Here is a 15,172-nt window from a genome sequence, read left to right as displayed (position 1 = left end):
ACATCTCAGGGAAGAAAAGAACATCTCAGGGAAGAAGAGAACATTTCAGGTAAGAAGAGAACATCTCAGGGAAGAAGAGAACATCTCAGGGAAGAAGAGAACATCTCAGGTAAGAAGAGAACATCTCAGGGAAGCAATAGAGTAAGAGAGTACAATAGCTTGAAGGAACTTTCTTTCCTCCACATTATCTACCCTGATGAGAAAGAACTGGACTGGTGATAGCAACTTCCCAGTAAGTATCTACTTTTGTGCTTTCATGTAACCTTCTTTGCATTCATATCACTGCAGTTGAAAGAGAAGAGACAAGGAAGAAGAAGCCACGTTTGACTATTGAGATGCAGCCCAGGTACGCCAGAAGGACAGTATAGCCCTGGTATCAGGGCAGGGGGTTGGGATAGTAAGGGGAACAGACAGGCACCTTGGGGGTACATGAAGGAGGAACGATGCCGGAGTCATTACCCACACAGCATAGAGCAGGGGGGAATATGGGAAAAGGGGGCAGCGCCAGACAGGAAAAAGGTCAGCTAATGACGGTGGGAAGGAAATTCTAATTCCACAAACGCTGAACCCAGTGCCCTTCAGCGCAAGGCATTCATCTTGTTACTTGTGGAGCTGTGAGAACGCTAATGGACAGAAAAACCTTGGGTTCAACAATGAGAACAGCGGGTTCGCTGATGGTTCCTCAAACTTTCTGCCAGACAGAAGTTTTTTTGTACATCTTTCAGAGAATCCGAGTGTATGGCGGCTCGTTGATAATCTGATTTGGGCTCGGATTCTGAGGTTATTTAGGCTTGTTATCTTGGCCCTAAAATCTGCCTTGAGCTTTTTTCACTGAAGAATTACAGGGCAGTCGGAGAGAGGCTTTCAACATACAATAGAAAGGAATAGACTAATGCTACTTCCAGAGACAGCCAAGGATATGACTCATTGCTTTTAGCTCCTATGGGAGTTACTCCACTTTTATTTATAACCTTGATGTGAGGAAACTAGCCACCATTATGGTGCTGCAGAGATAATAAGGTAAGGTAACAGGCACAGGCGCTAATGGATAACACTCCATGCATTTTCTCTTGGTCTAAACAACAAATGTTCTTTCATTCATTAGCCTAGGTCCTTTACCAAGGTACTGGGGGGTTCACCAAGTCTTCTGTATGTTCAGAAGCTCACCCACTTTTTAAGAGCCACACTTTTGAATGTCAGCGTTCCTAACACGTTACTCAGAGACCATGAGTATAAGGCATTATGATGTTGTCATAATGCATTATAAGACTTGTCATAACCATGTACAGTATGATCACCTTATGACTAAAGAGCCCTAAGGACTGCTTTACCAGGGCAACACTACAAAGAAGCTTGGTAATGATCTCCTATGTTTTCTGGCAAGCTAAAACTTCACTAGTTGTAGCTGTTTAAAGGCCCAGTGCAGTCAAACATGTGCTTTTCCTGTGTTTTATATATATTTCCATACTATGAGGTTGGAATAAAATAAATTGTGAAAATTATGATAATGCCTTTTAGTGCAAAAGCTGTTTGAAAAGACAGCCTGAAGTTTCAGCCTGTTTTGGTGGGATGGAGTTTTTGCCTGCCTGACAAAAAAATGCACTGACTATTATGTGACTAAAATGACTGTGACTAAAGGGCCATCCACAGCAAGGACGATAAACTAGACTAAAATTGAGTTTTAGTCGACTAAAGCTAACGAAGGATGAAATGACTAAAATGTGACAAAGACTAGAAGATATTTTAAGACTAAAACTAAGACAAATGCTAAAATAGCTGTTGTTAAGAAGCTATTTTTGTTTATTTTTGACCATTTAATTGAAAACAATCACAGTAAGGTACTTCAGATTTGATATTGAGATAAAAACGGCTGCATTGGACCATTAAGACATAACCTGAAGAGTCATTCCAGGGTTGACCATATACATCAAATGTACGTTTCCTGGGTGTTTACCACTAAGTTACATAAGCATGTGGACAAAATCTTGGCCAGAGCACAGATCTAATGGGGTGGAATGGGCCCTGGTTCAGACTGGGAGACCAGCCCGGACTAGCCATCTGTCTGTGTGGCGGTCCTGCAGCCTTGAGGGAGCTCCAAGGAGGAAGAATGACTGAGTGGATACAATACATGGCTAGACAATGAAGCACGTTAACCTGATTCCTGAGGGAGTGAGTAAGATGCAGCTAAGACAACCAGATGAAAATGACCATAGGTCTAACAGAAAGGAGAGAAATCATGTTGGAAACAAGGATCAGATGAGGAGCTGTCTCGGGCAGACTAAGACCAGGTTGAATCCTATGGAACAGTATTAGCTACCATGAGCTGTTTCTTTTATATACTGAACAAAAATATAAATGCATGCAACAATTTCAATGATTTTACTGAGTCACAGTTCATATAAGGAAATCAGTCAATTGAAATAAATTCATTAGGCCCTAATCTATGGATTTCACATGACTGGGCAGGGGCCTTGGATGGCATAGGCCCACCCACTTGGGAGCAAGGACCACCCACTGGGGAGCCAGGCCCAGCCAATCAGAATACGTTTTTCCCCACAAAAGAGCTTTATTACAGACAGAAATACTCCTCAGTTTCATCAGCTGTCCGAGTTGCTGGTCTCAGACGATCCCGCAGGTGAAGAAGCCGGATGTGGAGGTCCTGGGCTGGCGTGGTTACACGTGGCCTACGGTTGTGAAGCCGGTTGGACATATTGCCAAATTCTCTAAAACGAAGTTGGAGGCGGCTTACGGTAGAGAAATGAACATTAAATTCTCTGGCGACAGCTCTGGTGGACATTTCTGCAGTCAGCATGCCAATTGCACGCTCCCTCAAAACTTGAGACATCTGTGGCATTGTGCTGTGTGAAAAAACATTTTAGTGGCCTTTTCTTGTCCCCAGCACAAGGTGCAACTGTGTAATGATCATGCTGTTTAATCAGCTTCTTGATATGCCACACCTGTCAGGTGGATGGATGATCTTGGCCAAGGAGAAATGCTCACTAACAGGGATGTAAACTGACGATGGCCTTACAAAGCAGTGGGGTGCAAAGTGTTTGGAGTGTGTACCCAGAATTGTAATTAATTGGCCAAAGGATCTGAACTGGCAAAAAGCAAACTAAAAAAGACTGCTTCAAATGAAGAAAATGTAATATATTCAACTAGCACTATATAGTATTGTATGGAGCTCTGCTTATGGCAACATTCATCCTGAGTGAAGTAACACACAACACAACAATACATAGTATCAAACTTCAGCATACCCACCTGTTGAGCCAGTGTCCCAGGTCAGGCAGGTGAGCCCACTGCACCCCGGTCTGGTTGAGCGAGCGCAGCAGACGACAACACGCCAGGGTGAGCGGCGGGGTCGCCAGGGCCAGCCACCTCTCCGAACCCGCGTCCGTCACCCCCAAATCAGCCAACGGTGAGGCAACCGCGTCCCCCTCATTAGAGGGGAGGAGGTAGTCTTCGCCCTCCAAGCTCCCAATGTTAGCACGGTGCTCCCGGAAGTACTTGCGACAGACGTCTTGGAAGACGACCAGGCAGAGGGTGTTGAGCAGAAAGTACCAGACCTGGTGCTCCTCCTCCACGAAGCTGCTGGCCGACAGGCTGAGGGTGTGGCCAGCCGTGCCCGCCAGGAGTAGAACGTCCAGCTCCGACAGAGACCACCAACCGCGGACACCACCATGGGATGGAGACTAGGGGAAGAAGAGGAAAGGAGAGAGGAATGGAGGAAGGGAGATAAGGAAAGAAAGACAGAATATCACATTATGCTCACAGGCCTATACTAAACACAACTAATTAAACATAAACACATTGGCCAAATTAAGAAAGGAAACAGAATAGAGATGACTTCACATCAAAGCGATACAATTAATACAGAGTAACCCAAACTTGCCAAAATGATCAAGATAAATGATGTAATTAAAATCAGATCCATATTCTAGTTATAAACCTTTATAGAGTAACACAAGTGAATGGAGACTGAGATGGTATAGACAAGGTCCCTCTAACACAATAACATATCAGGAACACAGACGCCACAACCTATAAAGAGAAGGCATTTGGATGCCATCCCCAAAACCCTGCCCTGAGCTGTTAGAAAGCAAAAAACTACTGCAACTAAGAGAGTATTTTTCTATTCTAGGACTACGAGTGAGTGTGAGTGTGTGACCCTGAGTGTGTGTGTGTTTGTGTTTTCGCCCCATACTGAGTTGTAAAGTACTTCCCCTGGTCCTGTGAACTCCATCTTGTTGTTGACTCAGTACTCAGGGAGAGCCTGACAGAGTAAGTAAGTGCACAGGGACAGAGTGTGTGTACTGTGCTTCAGGGCAAACATCTTAATAATGTCAAAAGGCAAGCTCACAAAAGTAGATCTATTGACTGACTGTTGAAATCTATTGACTTTCTGCATTATAGTATTCATTTTCCGTCTCTCACTCTCCCTCCAAAAGTACACTACCGTTCAAAAGTTTGGGGTCACTTAGAAATGTCCTTGTTTTCGAAAGAAAAGCTATTTTTTTTATCCATTAAAATAACATAAAATTGATCAGAAATACAGTGTAGACATTGTTAATGTTGTAAATGGCTATTGTAGCTGGAAACGGCTGATGTTTAATGGAATATCTAAATAGGCGTACAGAGACCCATTATCAGCAACCATCAGTCCTGTGTTCCAATGGCACATTGTGTTTGCTAATCCAAGTTTATCATTTAAAAAGGCTAATTGATCATTAGAAAACCCTTTTGCAATTATGTTAGCACAGCTGAAAACTGTTGTGCTGATTAAAGAAGCAATAAAACTGGCCTTCTTGAGCCTAGTTGAGTATCTGGAGCATCAGCAATTGTGGGTTCGATTACAGAATCAAAATGGCCAGAAACAAATAACTTTCTTCTCAAACGCGTCAGACTATTCTTGTTCTGAGAAATGAAGGCTATTCCATGCGAGAAATTGCCAAGAAACTGAAGATCTTGTACAACGCTGTGTACTACTGACTTCACAGAACAGCGCAAACTGGCTCTAACCAGAATAGAAAGAGGAGTGGGAGGCCCCAGTGCACAACTGAGCAAGAGGACAAATACATGTTATTTTAATGGACAAAAAAATTGCTTTTCTTTCGGAAACAAGGACATTTCTAAGTGACCCCAAACTTTTGAACAGTAGTGTACGTGTAAATGTAAGGTGCATTGATCACTTTCCATGTATCCAGTTGTGTGCAGGACAGAAGGCGTCCTCCGGGTTTGGCCCGTTTAGGCCGTCATTGGAAATAAGAATTTGTTCTTAACTGACTTGCCTAGTTAAATAAAGATAATATAAAAAATTAAAAAAAGTGACAAATACAATTTGATTTGATACACAATCTATGTCTCAATTGTCTCAAGGCTTAAAAATCCTTCTTTAACCTGTTTCCTCCATTAATCTACACTGATTGAAGTGTGTTTAACAAGTGACATCAATAAGGGATCATAGCTTTCACCTGGTCAGTCTATGTCATGGAAAAAGCAGGGGTTCCTAATGTTTTGTATCCTCAGTGTATGTACAGTGCATTCGGAAAGTATTCAGACTCCTTGACTTTTTCCACATTTTTTATGTTACAGCCATATTCTAAAATGGATGAAATTGTTTTTTCCCCCCCTTATTAATCTACACACAATATCCCATAATGACAAAGCAAAAACAGGTTGAAGCACCTTTGGCAGCGATTACAGCCACGAGTCTTCTTGGGTATGACGCTACAAGCTTAGCACACCTGTATTTGGGGAGTTTCTCCCAATCTTCTCTACAGATCCTCTCAAGCTGTCAGGTTGGATGGGGAGTGTCGCTCCAGAGATGTTCGAATCGGGTTCATGTCCGGACTCTGGCTGGGCCACTCAAATACATTCAGAGACTTGTCCCGAAGCCACTCCTGCGTTGTCTTGGCTGTGTGCTTAGGGTCGTTGTCCTGTTGGAAGGTGAACATTCGCCCCAGTCTGATGTCTTGAGCACTCTGGAGCAGGTTTTCATCAAGGATCTCTCTGTACTTTGCTCCGTTCATCTTTCCTTCGATCCTGACTAGTCACCAAGTCCCTGCCACTGAAAATAACACCCACAGCATTATGCTGCCACCATCATGCTTCACCGTAGGGATGGTGCCAGGTTTCCTCCAGATGTGACGCTTCGCATTTAGGCCAAAGAGTTCAATCTTGGTTTCATCAGACCAGATAATTTTGTTTCTCATGGTCTGAGAGTCTTTAGGTGCCTTTTGGCAAACTCCAAGCAGGCTGTCATGTGCCTTTTACTGAGGAGTGGCTTCTGTCTGGCCACTACCATAAATGCCTGATTGTTGCAGAGATGTTTGTCCTTCTGGAAGGTTCTCTCATCTCCACAGAGGAACTCTGGAGCTCTGTCAGAGGGACCATCGGGTTCTTGGTCACCTCCCTGACCAAGGCCCTTCTCCCCCGATTGCTCAGTTTGGCCGGGCGGCCAGCTCTAGGAAGAGTCTTGGTGGTTCCATTTAAGAATCATGGAGGCCACTGTGTTCTTGGGGACCTTCAATGCTGAAGACATTTTTTGGTACCATTCCCCAGATCTGTGCCTCGACACAATCCTGTCTCGGAGCTCTACAGACAATTACTTCGACCTCTTGGCTTGGTTTTTGCTCTGACATGCATTGTCAACTGTGGGACCTCATATAGACAGATGTGTGCCTTCCCAAATCATGTCCAATCAATTGAATTTACCACTGCTGGACTCCAATCAAGTTGTAGAAACATCTCAAGGATGATCAATGGAAACAGGATGCACCTGAGCAAGGGTAGGTAACAACACATCTGCCACACTGATCCTCTACACAGGGGCCCCTCAGGGGTGCGTGCTCAGTCCCCTCCTGTACTCCCTGTTCACCCATGACTGCATGGCCAGGCACGACTCCAACACCATCATTAAGTTTGCCGACGACACCACAGTGGTAGGCCTGATCACCGACAACGATGAGACAGCCTATAGGGAGGAGGTCAGAGACCTGGCCGTGTGGTGCCAGGATAACAACCTCTCCCTCAACGTGACCAAGACAAAGGAGATGATTGTGGACTACAGGGAAAAAAAAGAGGACTGAGCACGCCCCCATTCTCATCGACGGGGCTGTAATGGAACAGGTTGAGAGCTTCAAGTTCCTTGGTGTACACATCACCAACGAACTATCATGGTCCAAACACACCAAGACAGTCGTGAAGAGGGCACGACAAAGCCTATTCCCCCTCAGGAGACTGAAAAGATTTGGCATGGGTCCTCAGATCCTCAAAAACTTCTACAGCTGCACCATCGAGAGCATTCTGACTGGTTGCATCACCGCCTGGTATGGCAACTGCTTGGCCTCCGACCGCAAGGCACTACAGAGGGTAGTGCGTACGGCCCAGTACATCACTGGGGTCAAGCTTCCTGCCATCCAGGACCTCTATACTAGGCGGTGTCAGAGGAAGGCCCTCAAAATTGTCAAAGACTCCAGCCACCCTAGTCATAGACTGTTCTCTCTGCTACCGTACGGCAAGCAGTACCGGAGTGCCAAGTCTAGGTCCAAAAGACTTCTCAACAGCTTCTACCCCCAAGCCATAAGACACAGCTAATCATGGCTACCCGGACTATTTGCACTGTCCCCCACCCCCACCCCCCACCCCCCACCCCATCTTTTTACGCTGCTGCTACTCTGTTAATTATTTATGCATAGTCACTTTAACTCTACCTACATGTACATATTACTTCAACTACCTCAACTAGCCGGTGCCCCCGCACATTGACTCTGCACCGGTACCCCCCTGTATATATAGCCTCCCTACTATTTTATTTTACTTCTGCTCTTTTTTTCTCAACACTTTTTTGTTGTTGTTTTATTTTACTTTTTTTATTTAAAATAAATGCACTGTTGGTTAAGGGCTGTAAGTAAGCATTTCACTGTAATGTCTGCACCTGTTGTATTCGGCGCATGTGGCCAATAACATTTGATTTGATTTGAGCTCAATTTCGAGTCTCATAGCAAGGGGTCTGAATACTTAAGTAAATAAGGTATCTGTTTTTTATTTGTAATAAAAACCTGTTTTTGCTTTGTCAATATGGGGTTCTGTGTGTAGATTGATGAGGAAAATGTTTGATTTAATTCATTTTAGAATAAGGCTGTAACACAAAATGTGGAAAAAGTCAAGGGGTCTTAATACTTTCCGAATGCACTGTATCTATTTATCTATAATCCAATAACAGACTGGCACACTGCTGGAGATCCCATTTGATCATAATACGTGTTTATCATCCAGAGGGCAGTTTGTGTTTATGCACCGTCACACAAGTCTTTGCTTGAGTCCTTAATGGCTCCCTATCCCCTATATAGTGCACTGCTTTTGACCAGGGTCCATAGGGCACTATTACAGGGAATAGAGTGCCATTTGGGAAACAGCCTTTATCTCTACCTTTTTGCCAGACCGTCTGGGTTTGTCACAGAAAAGGAACCCCGCAAGGCTCCCTTCTCTCCCACCTTCGGCATGCTGAGACAGACACAAAGTCAACTTATCAGAAGCGATGCCTTGTTCCCCGCCAATTTTAATTTTTTGTTACCGTCAGTTGTTTGTGAAGTTCAAACGAGCCATGTAAATCATTTCCTGCTAATGCTTTTTCGGGACTCCAATATGAATGAGGCATGTTCTAATTATTGACTGCGCTAATGCATCTAGTGGGAGAGCATTGAATGAACCAAATAATCAAAACATACACTATATATACAAAACTATGTGGACACCACTTCAAATGAGTGGATTCGGCTACTTCAGCCACACCGGTTGCTGACAGGTGTATAAAATCGAGCACACAGCCATGAAATCTCCATAGACAAACATTGGCAGTAGAATGGCCTTACTGAAGAGCTCAGTGACTTTCAACGTGGCACCGTCATAGGATGCCACCTTTCCAACAAGTCAGATTGTCACATTTCTGCTCTGCTAGAGCTGCCCCGGCCAACTGTAAGTGCTGTTTTTGTGAAGTGGAAAAGTCTAGGAGCAACAATGGGTCAAACGCAGAACGGGACCGCCGAGTGCTGAAGCGTGTCGCGCAAAAATCGTCTGTCCTCAGTTGCAACACTCACTACCGAGTTCCAAACTGCCTCTGGAAGCAACATCAGCACAAAAACTGTTTGTCGGGAGCTTCATGAAATAGGTTTCCATGGCCGAGCAGCTGCACACAAGCCTAAGATCATCATGCGCAATGCCAAGGGTCGGCTGGAATAGCGTAAAGCTCGCTGCCATTGGACTCTGGGGCAGTGGAAACGTGTTCTCTGAAGTGATGAATCACGCTTCACCATCACGAATCTGGGTTTGGCGGATGCCTGGAGAACGCTACCTGCCTGAATGCATAGTGCCAACTGGTCTGGGGCTGTTTTCATGGTTCAGGCTCCTTAGTTCCAGTGAAGAGAAATTTAAACGCTACAGCATACAATGACATTCTAGACAATTCTGTGCTTGCAACAGTTTGGGGAAGGCCCTTTCCTGTTTCAGTATGACAATGCCTACATGCACAAAGCGAGGTCCACACAGAAATGTTTTTTTCGAGATCGGTGTGGAAGAACTTGACTGGCCTGCACAGAGCCCTGACCTCAACCCCATTGAACACCTTTGGGATGAATTGGAACGCTGACTGCGAGCCAGTGCCCGACCTCACTAATGCTCGTGGCTGAATGGAAGCAAGACCCTGCAGCAATGTTCCAACATTAGTGGAACGCCTTCCCAGAAGAGTGAGGCTGTTTTAGCAGCAAATGGGGGACCAACTGCATATTAATGCCCATGATTTTGGAATGAGATATTCAATGAGCAGGTGTCCACATACTTTTGGTCATGTAGTGTACGATGATTGAAAGAACGGAGAGTGAACTCGGTCTTTAATCAGGATGACAAAACAAATTGATCAGGCGGCATCAGATATTAATTCCCAAAGTGAGGTATTGAGAATAAAGGTGTTTAACACAGAAGAATTTGAGTAAATTATGAACATTCTGACCCCTCATGTGTTTAATCAAACTTCCTATAATATACAGCAGTGTTTCTCTTTTTGTTTTGGCCCTGGACAAGCACACCTGATTCTACTTGTCAAATAATCATCAAGCCTTTGACAAGTTGAATCGGTTGTTTTTGTCCAGGGCAAAATTGTGGGCTGTTGGGGGTACTGGAGGACTGGAGATGGGCTGTTGGGGGTACTGGAGGACTGGAGATGGGTTGTTGGGGGTACTGGAGGACTGGAGATGGGTTGTTGGGGGTACTGGAGGACTGGAGATGGGTTGTTGTGGGTACTGGAGGACTGGAGATGGGTTGTTGGGGATACGGGAGGACTGGAGATGGGCTGTTGGGTGTACGGGAGGAATGGAGATGGGTTATTGGGGGTACCGGAGTTGGGCTGTTGGTGGTACTGGAAGATGGGTTGTTGGGGGTACTGGAGGACTGGAGATGGGCTGTTGGGGGTACTGGAGGACCGGAGATGGGCTGTTGGGGGTACTGGAGGACCGGAGTTGGGCTGTTGGGGGTACTGGAGGACCGGAGTTGGGCTGTTGGGGGTACTGGAGGACCGGAGATGGGAAACATTGATATACAGTATGACCTAAAGGTAACTGCCAAAATAAAGGAAACACTTGAGTAAATGAGGGATACAAAGTATATTGAAAGCAGATGCTTCCACACAGGTGTGGTTCCTGAGTTAATTAAGCAATTAACATGCTTAGGGTGCTGTATAAAAACGCCCAGTTGACCATTATTTTGGCTACCATGGCTAGATCTCAGTGACTTTGAAAGAGGGATCTCAAAGGAGCATAGGGGGTTTAAAGTATGTGTCTGTGTCTCTCAGTCATCAGCTCTCAACCCAAATGAACACTTATGGGAGATTCTGGAGCAGCGTGTGAGACAGCGTTTTCCACCACCATCAACAAAACACAATATTATATATAATCAGTTGAAGTAGAAACATTGTCATTGTTAGTACATAGCTCCAGTATGTGATGGTATCTTGGACACAGACAGCATCATTGGACACATCATCCAGCTAAAGGAGAGCCCAACACACAAGATGTCCTCTTAGCAAAAGATTTCAAACGTTAAAAAAGTGCTTCTGACATCTGGTTAGGCAACCCTAACCCCAAATAACATAAACAAGACTCATACTCTATGGAGAGAAGAACATAACTGCAGTGATCAATGCATGTCAGACTGTATGGAGAGAACATAACTGCAGTGATCAATGCATGTCAGACTCGTTATGTTCCACTGCACAACACAACCTCAACCTCAACAAACAAGATGAGATCTTCCCTCCAGCTCTTTATTTAGATGCATGAGAAGGACTAGTTTTTTCTCTGTAACAGACTCACTTATGAGCCTTACGATCGAAAACCCCTTTTCTCTCTCTCGCCGTTCTTTTCCTCTGTCAGCACTTTCTGTTAGTTCCCAGAAGGGAGACAGAAGAGGCCACTTCTTCAGACATACTGTAATTAAGAAAGCTTGGTGACACTGGTGACTTTCTAATCTCATTAGATGGAGAAAAAAACAGGTTTGTCTTTAAAACTTGTTCTGCCTTTATCTAGAAAGGGCAAATGAACTTTAATTATTCACCTCTCTTTTTGTTGAATGCTCGAGGTGCCATTTTTAAATAAATAAAAAACTGTTTGGTCCACTGGTTTCATAAGTAAGACTTGCAGGGACAGAAATAAGTCATTACAAAGAAAGGCCAGTGTAATTTCGAAGACCTTTTGTCTCAATGGGTGCCTTTTTTATCAACATGCTCTTGTTTTGCAATGATGATAAGGTGAATGCACCAATTTGTAAGTCGCTCTGGATAAGAGCGTCTGCTAAATGACGTAAATGTAAATGTAATGCCGAAGGCAGGGAATAGGCTGCTATGGTTGGGGAGGGTCAGAGAAGACAATGCACGTTTTCAGACCCGAAAGTGGTCTAATTTAAATGTAAGAGAAATGTAAGTGAAAGACACTGTTACGATATGCTGTTATGAAATGGTTAAGAGGTGCTTGTTTCAATTACTTCAAAAGAACCCAAAATGTAACTACTACCATTAACTACTAGGTTGTTTTTACATTTTACATTTACATTTTAGTCATTTAGCAGACGCTCTTATCCAGAGCGACTTACAGTTATTTTATTTTAATTAATTTTTTTCATACTGGCCCCCCTTGGGAATCGAACCCACAACCCTGGCATTGCAAACGCCATGCTCTACCAACTGAGCTACATCCCTGCCGGCCATTCCCTCCCCTACCCTGGACGACGCTGGGCCAATTGTGCGCCGTCGCATGGGTCTCCCGGTCGCGGCCGGCTACGACAGAGCCTGGATTCGAACCAGGATCTCTAGTGGCACAGCTAGCACTGCGATGCAGTGCCTTAGACCACTGCGCCACTGCGCCACTTTAATAAACACAAGGAAAACAGCGTAAAGTATGACCAGTCTTCACAAGACAAAGTGCTACTAATGTCTCAGTCACGATGGTTCAGTGTCGATGACTCACCTTCCCAGGGGGCTTTGCTCCCCTCCTGGCTGCCATAGAGATCAGGATGCAGAGCAGGGCTGAGGAGAGGGCCACTGCCCCGAACACCAGGCCCCAGGAGAGGCTGCAGAAGTAACAGGAGCTCTCGGCCGACGTGCACACCAGCACGTGCACGGAGGAGAGGAGCAGGCACAGCAGGTAGAAGGGAAGCGAGAGCAGCGCAGAGGACACAGGGAGATCCACCTCTGAGGCGCTGCTCAGTGCCTCGGGCATGGCCAGCAGCAGGAGGAGAAGGAGCTGGAGAGAGAACAAGGAATGCACACACTCAGTAAATCATGGAATTAAGTAAAAACAGACTCACATGGTGTGTTCACATATGCATGCACATACAGCACCAGCACCGGACAGACCAAGCTCATCTCTGTCGTTGCAACTGTTGTATGAGTCAAACAGTAAAGGAAACAGCAGATAGAAAGAGATGGATGGATAGATGGGCAAGCTATGAGGTAACACTGGAGTCAAGGGACCGCACGTAGAGCATGTGGGTACAGAGAACAGACATTTGTCGATCCGTGGTGGATGTGGCTTGGATTGAGTCAAAGCTAGAGTCATTTGTGTGCTTCTCCATATTTGCATTTGGCTTGACTGAAGTCTTTCAACTGGAACCTTTGAATGTGCCATCTTGGAAGTAAATATGCAAGCTCTTTCTTTTCAAAGTAAACACCAGAGAGACACGTGTTCCATGTCCTTTGCTTACGTAGTTTCCTTTCTCTTCACCTCTCAACTGACTAAATCTATCAGGGACGGTGCACTGGAAAGATGACTAGTTGCTTTGTCCTTGAGTATTGACTGTGACAAAATGCTGACAAGTCCAACTTTTTCTTTTGAAAACAGCCTCTTTTCTCTCTCTTCACATCTTTCACTTATTTTTTCCTGATGGGAGGCAGTCACCTCTGAGGGACACTTCTTAGTTTCTATTCAGAGTTTGGGATATTTTTGTCAACTTTCTCCACAGCTCCCAATAATGCTCACTGGGGAGTCTATACAGAGCATTCCATGTCATGCTGGAATTAGCATTTTATCTCTGATAAGAAATAAATAACTTGTAGGGAAACAGTCTAAAAGCGTGAGCATGACAGCAAAGCCGGTGAATTCAAATGGAAAAAACAAACAAACAAACAAACTGGAATAATGACTTGTGAGTATAGTATTTACTGTTGTTAAGCAAATTCTAAAAGCGGATGAAAGCGTTAAAAAAGTATATACTGTAGTTACATATCGCAATATTATTTTGGACGATATTATATCGATACTTTGACTCAAAATATTGATTTGTAAAAGCTAGCGCTAGGCGGCTGTACCTGCGCCAAAACTCTGGTATTTTTCATCCTATAGCTTGTTCTCCATCTTCTTTTTAAAGAGTGAGCCAACATGTTTTCAGGACTTTTATCTCCATGACTGATCAAAACTTGTTTTCTCATGGATCTCTGCAGCAGACATATGGTGAGCAATATGTTGGGAACATCAAATCGCAATATCGAATGGCAATACATTCAGAATCGTGAGAATCGCAATACATTATCGTATCGACACCTAAGTATGGTGATAATATCGTGAAGTTTCTGGCAGTTCAAGCCCTATTCTAAACCCATGAGGTTATAACATACTGTATATTCTATAAAAACAATAAGTAAATATCTCAGCTCTACCAATGATCCAAAACAGTCCTACGTTAAGTCAAACCCTTACACAACGAACTTAAGTGAGCATATGCCAACACGTTCTGTGATTGTTTCCGCTTTTACCGCCAAATGAACTTTTTGCCTCTTCTCCAAGATGAAATGATCAAAACACATTGAAATGAACATTAGTTTTGACTGCAACAGTCAGCACGGCAGATTTAGCTTTGTTTTGAAGGGAACGCAGGGGAATTGCCCCATCCAATATCGTTCACATGGTAGATTCGTTGTACAAGCCAAGGAATGTTGTAAAGTTGTGCAGTTACTGCGAGCCCCTTCGGCCCCAGAAAAAGTTTACTTTGAGAAATGCTTGCTCAACAAAGAGCAGTAGAGATCTGTTCCAACTGTCGAATTCTTCTCACACTAGCTCAAGGTCATTTTTATAATTGAAGGCTATTTCAACACTCTGTAAAGTCTATGTAAACCATGGGCTTTAATAAAGTCAAGCCTTATATCAACATTTTTTTCATTAATATTGATTGCGTTCTATGAGTATGCCTAGTCTAGATTGTGGGTCTCTTCAGGAGCAGAATTGGCATCTTAAAATGCTCATATTTGGATGTGGGATCTTTATGGATGTTTGTACCACATCACAACAGTTTAGAATGCTAAGTGCTTATTTAGGCTAATACCATTAAATATATAAACCATCAGCAATATCCCACCATGGTCACAAACTGTATATATGCATGGGATGGTGTAAGAATAATGTAGAAAAGTGTTCCTCATCATGATGATGGGCCCAGCCCCAGACATGACTCTGACAACACCGTATTCAAGGATTCTATTGTGTTTCTCAGGAATACTGAATTGTCTGTGTTGCTCTCAACAACTCCCATTCTGTCACACCTCTGGGTAGCTGTTGTGATGACATCCTTTAGGTCTGATATCAGATTGGAAGCTCCTAGACAATTTCTTGATAGTATTTTCCTGTAACTC

At 44.1% G+C, this 15,172-nt stretch overlaps 1 protein-coding gene across 1 annotated transcript in view; it reads right to left on the bottom strand.

Moving 5' to 3' along the window:
• LOC311107914 (GPI ethanolamine phosphate transferase 2-like) overlaps nucleotides 1–15,172 on the bottom strand; it is a 120,781-nt gene that overhangs the window by 31,658 nt on the left and 73,951 nt on the right. Inside the window, exons 8-9 of the mRNA XM_084150514.1 lie at nucleotides 12,516–12,791; nucleotides 3,265–3,695 (exon numbers count right to left, since the gene is read on the bottom strand). Of these exons, the coding sequence (XP_084006640.1) occupies nucleotides 3,265–3,695; nucleotides 12,516–12,791 (707 nt within the window). The remainder of the gene's footprint in view (nucleotides 1–3,264; nucleotides 3,696–12,515; nucleotides 12,792–15,172) is intronic.

The sequence above is a fragment of the Coregonus lavaretus genome, assembly GCF_964263955.1.
Source record: "Coregonus lavaretus genome assembly, chromosome: 32".
Classification (NCBI taxonomy): Eukaryota; Metazoa; Chordata; class Actinopteri; order Salmoniformes; family Salmonidae; genus Coregonus; species Coregonus lavaretus.
The sequence above is the reverse complement of the archived record's forward strand: the minus strand, read 5'-3'. Positions and strand labels throughout refer to the sequence as shown.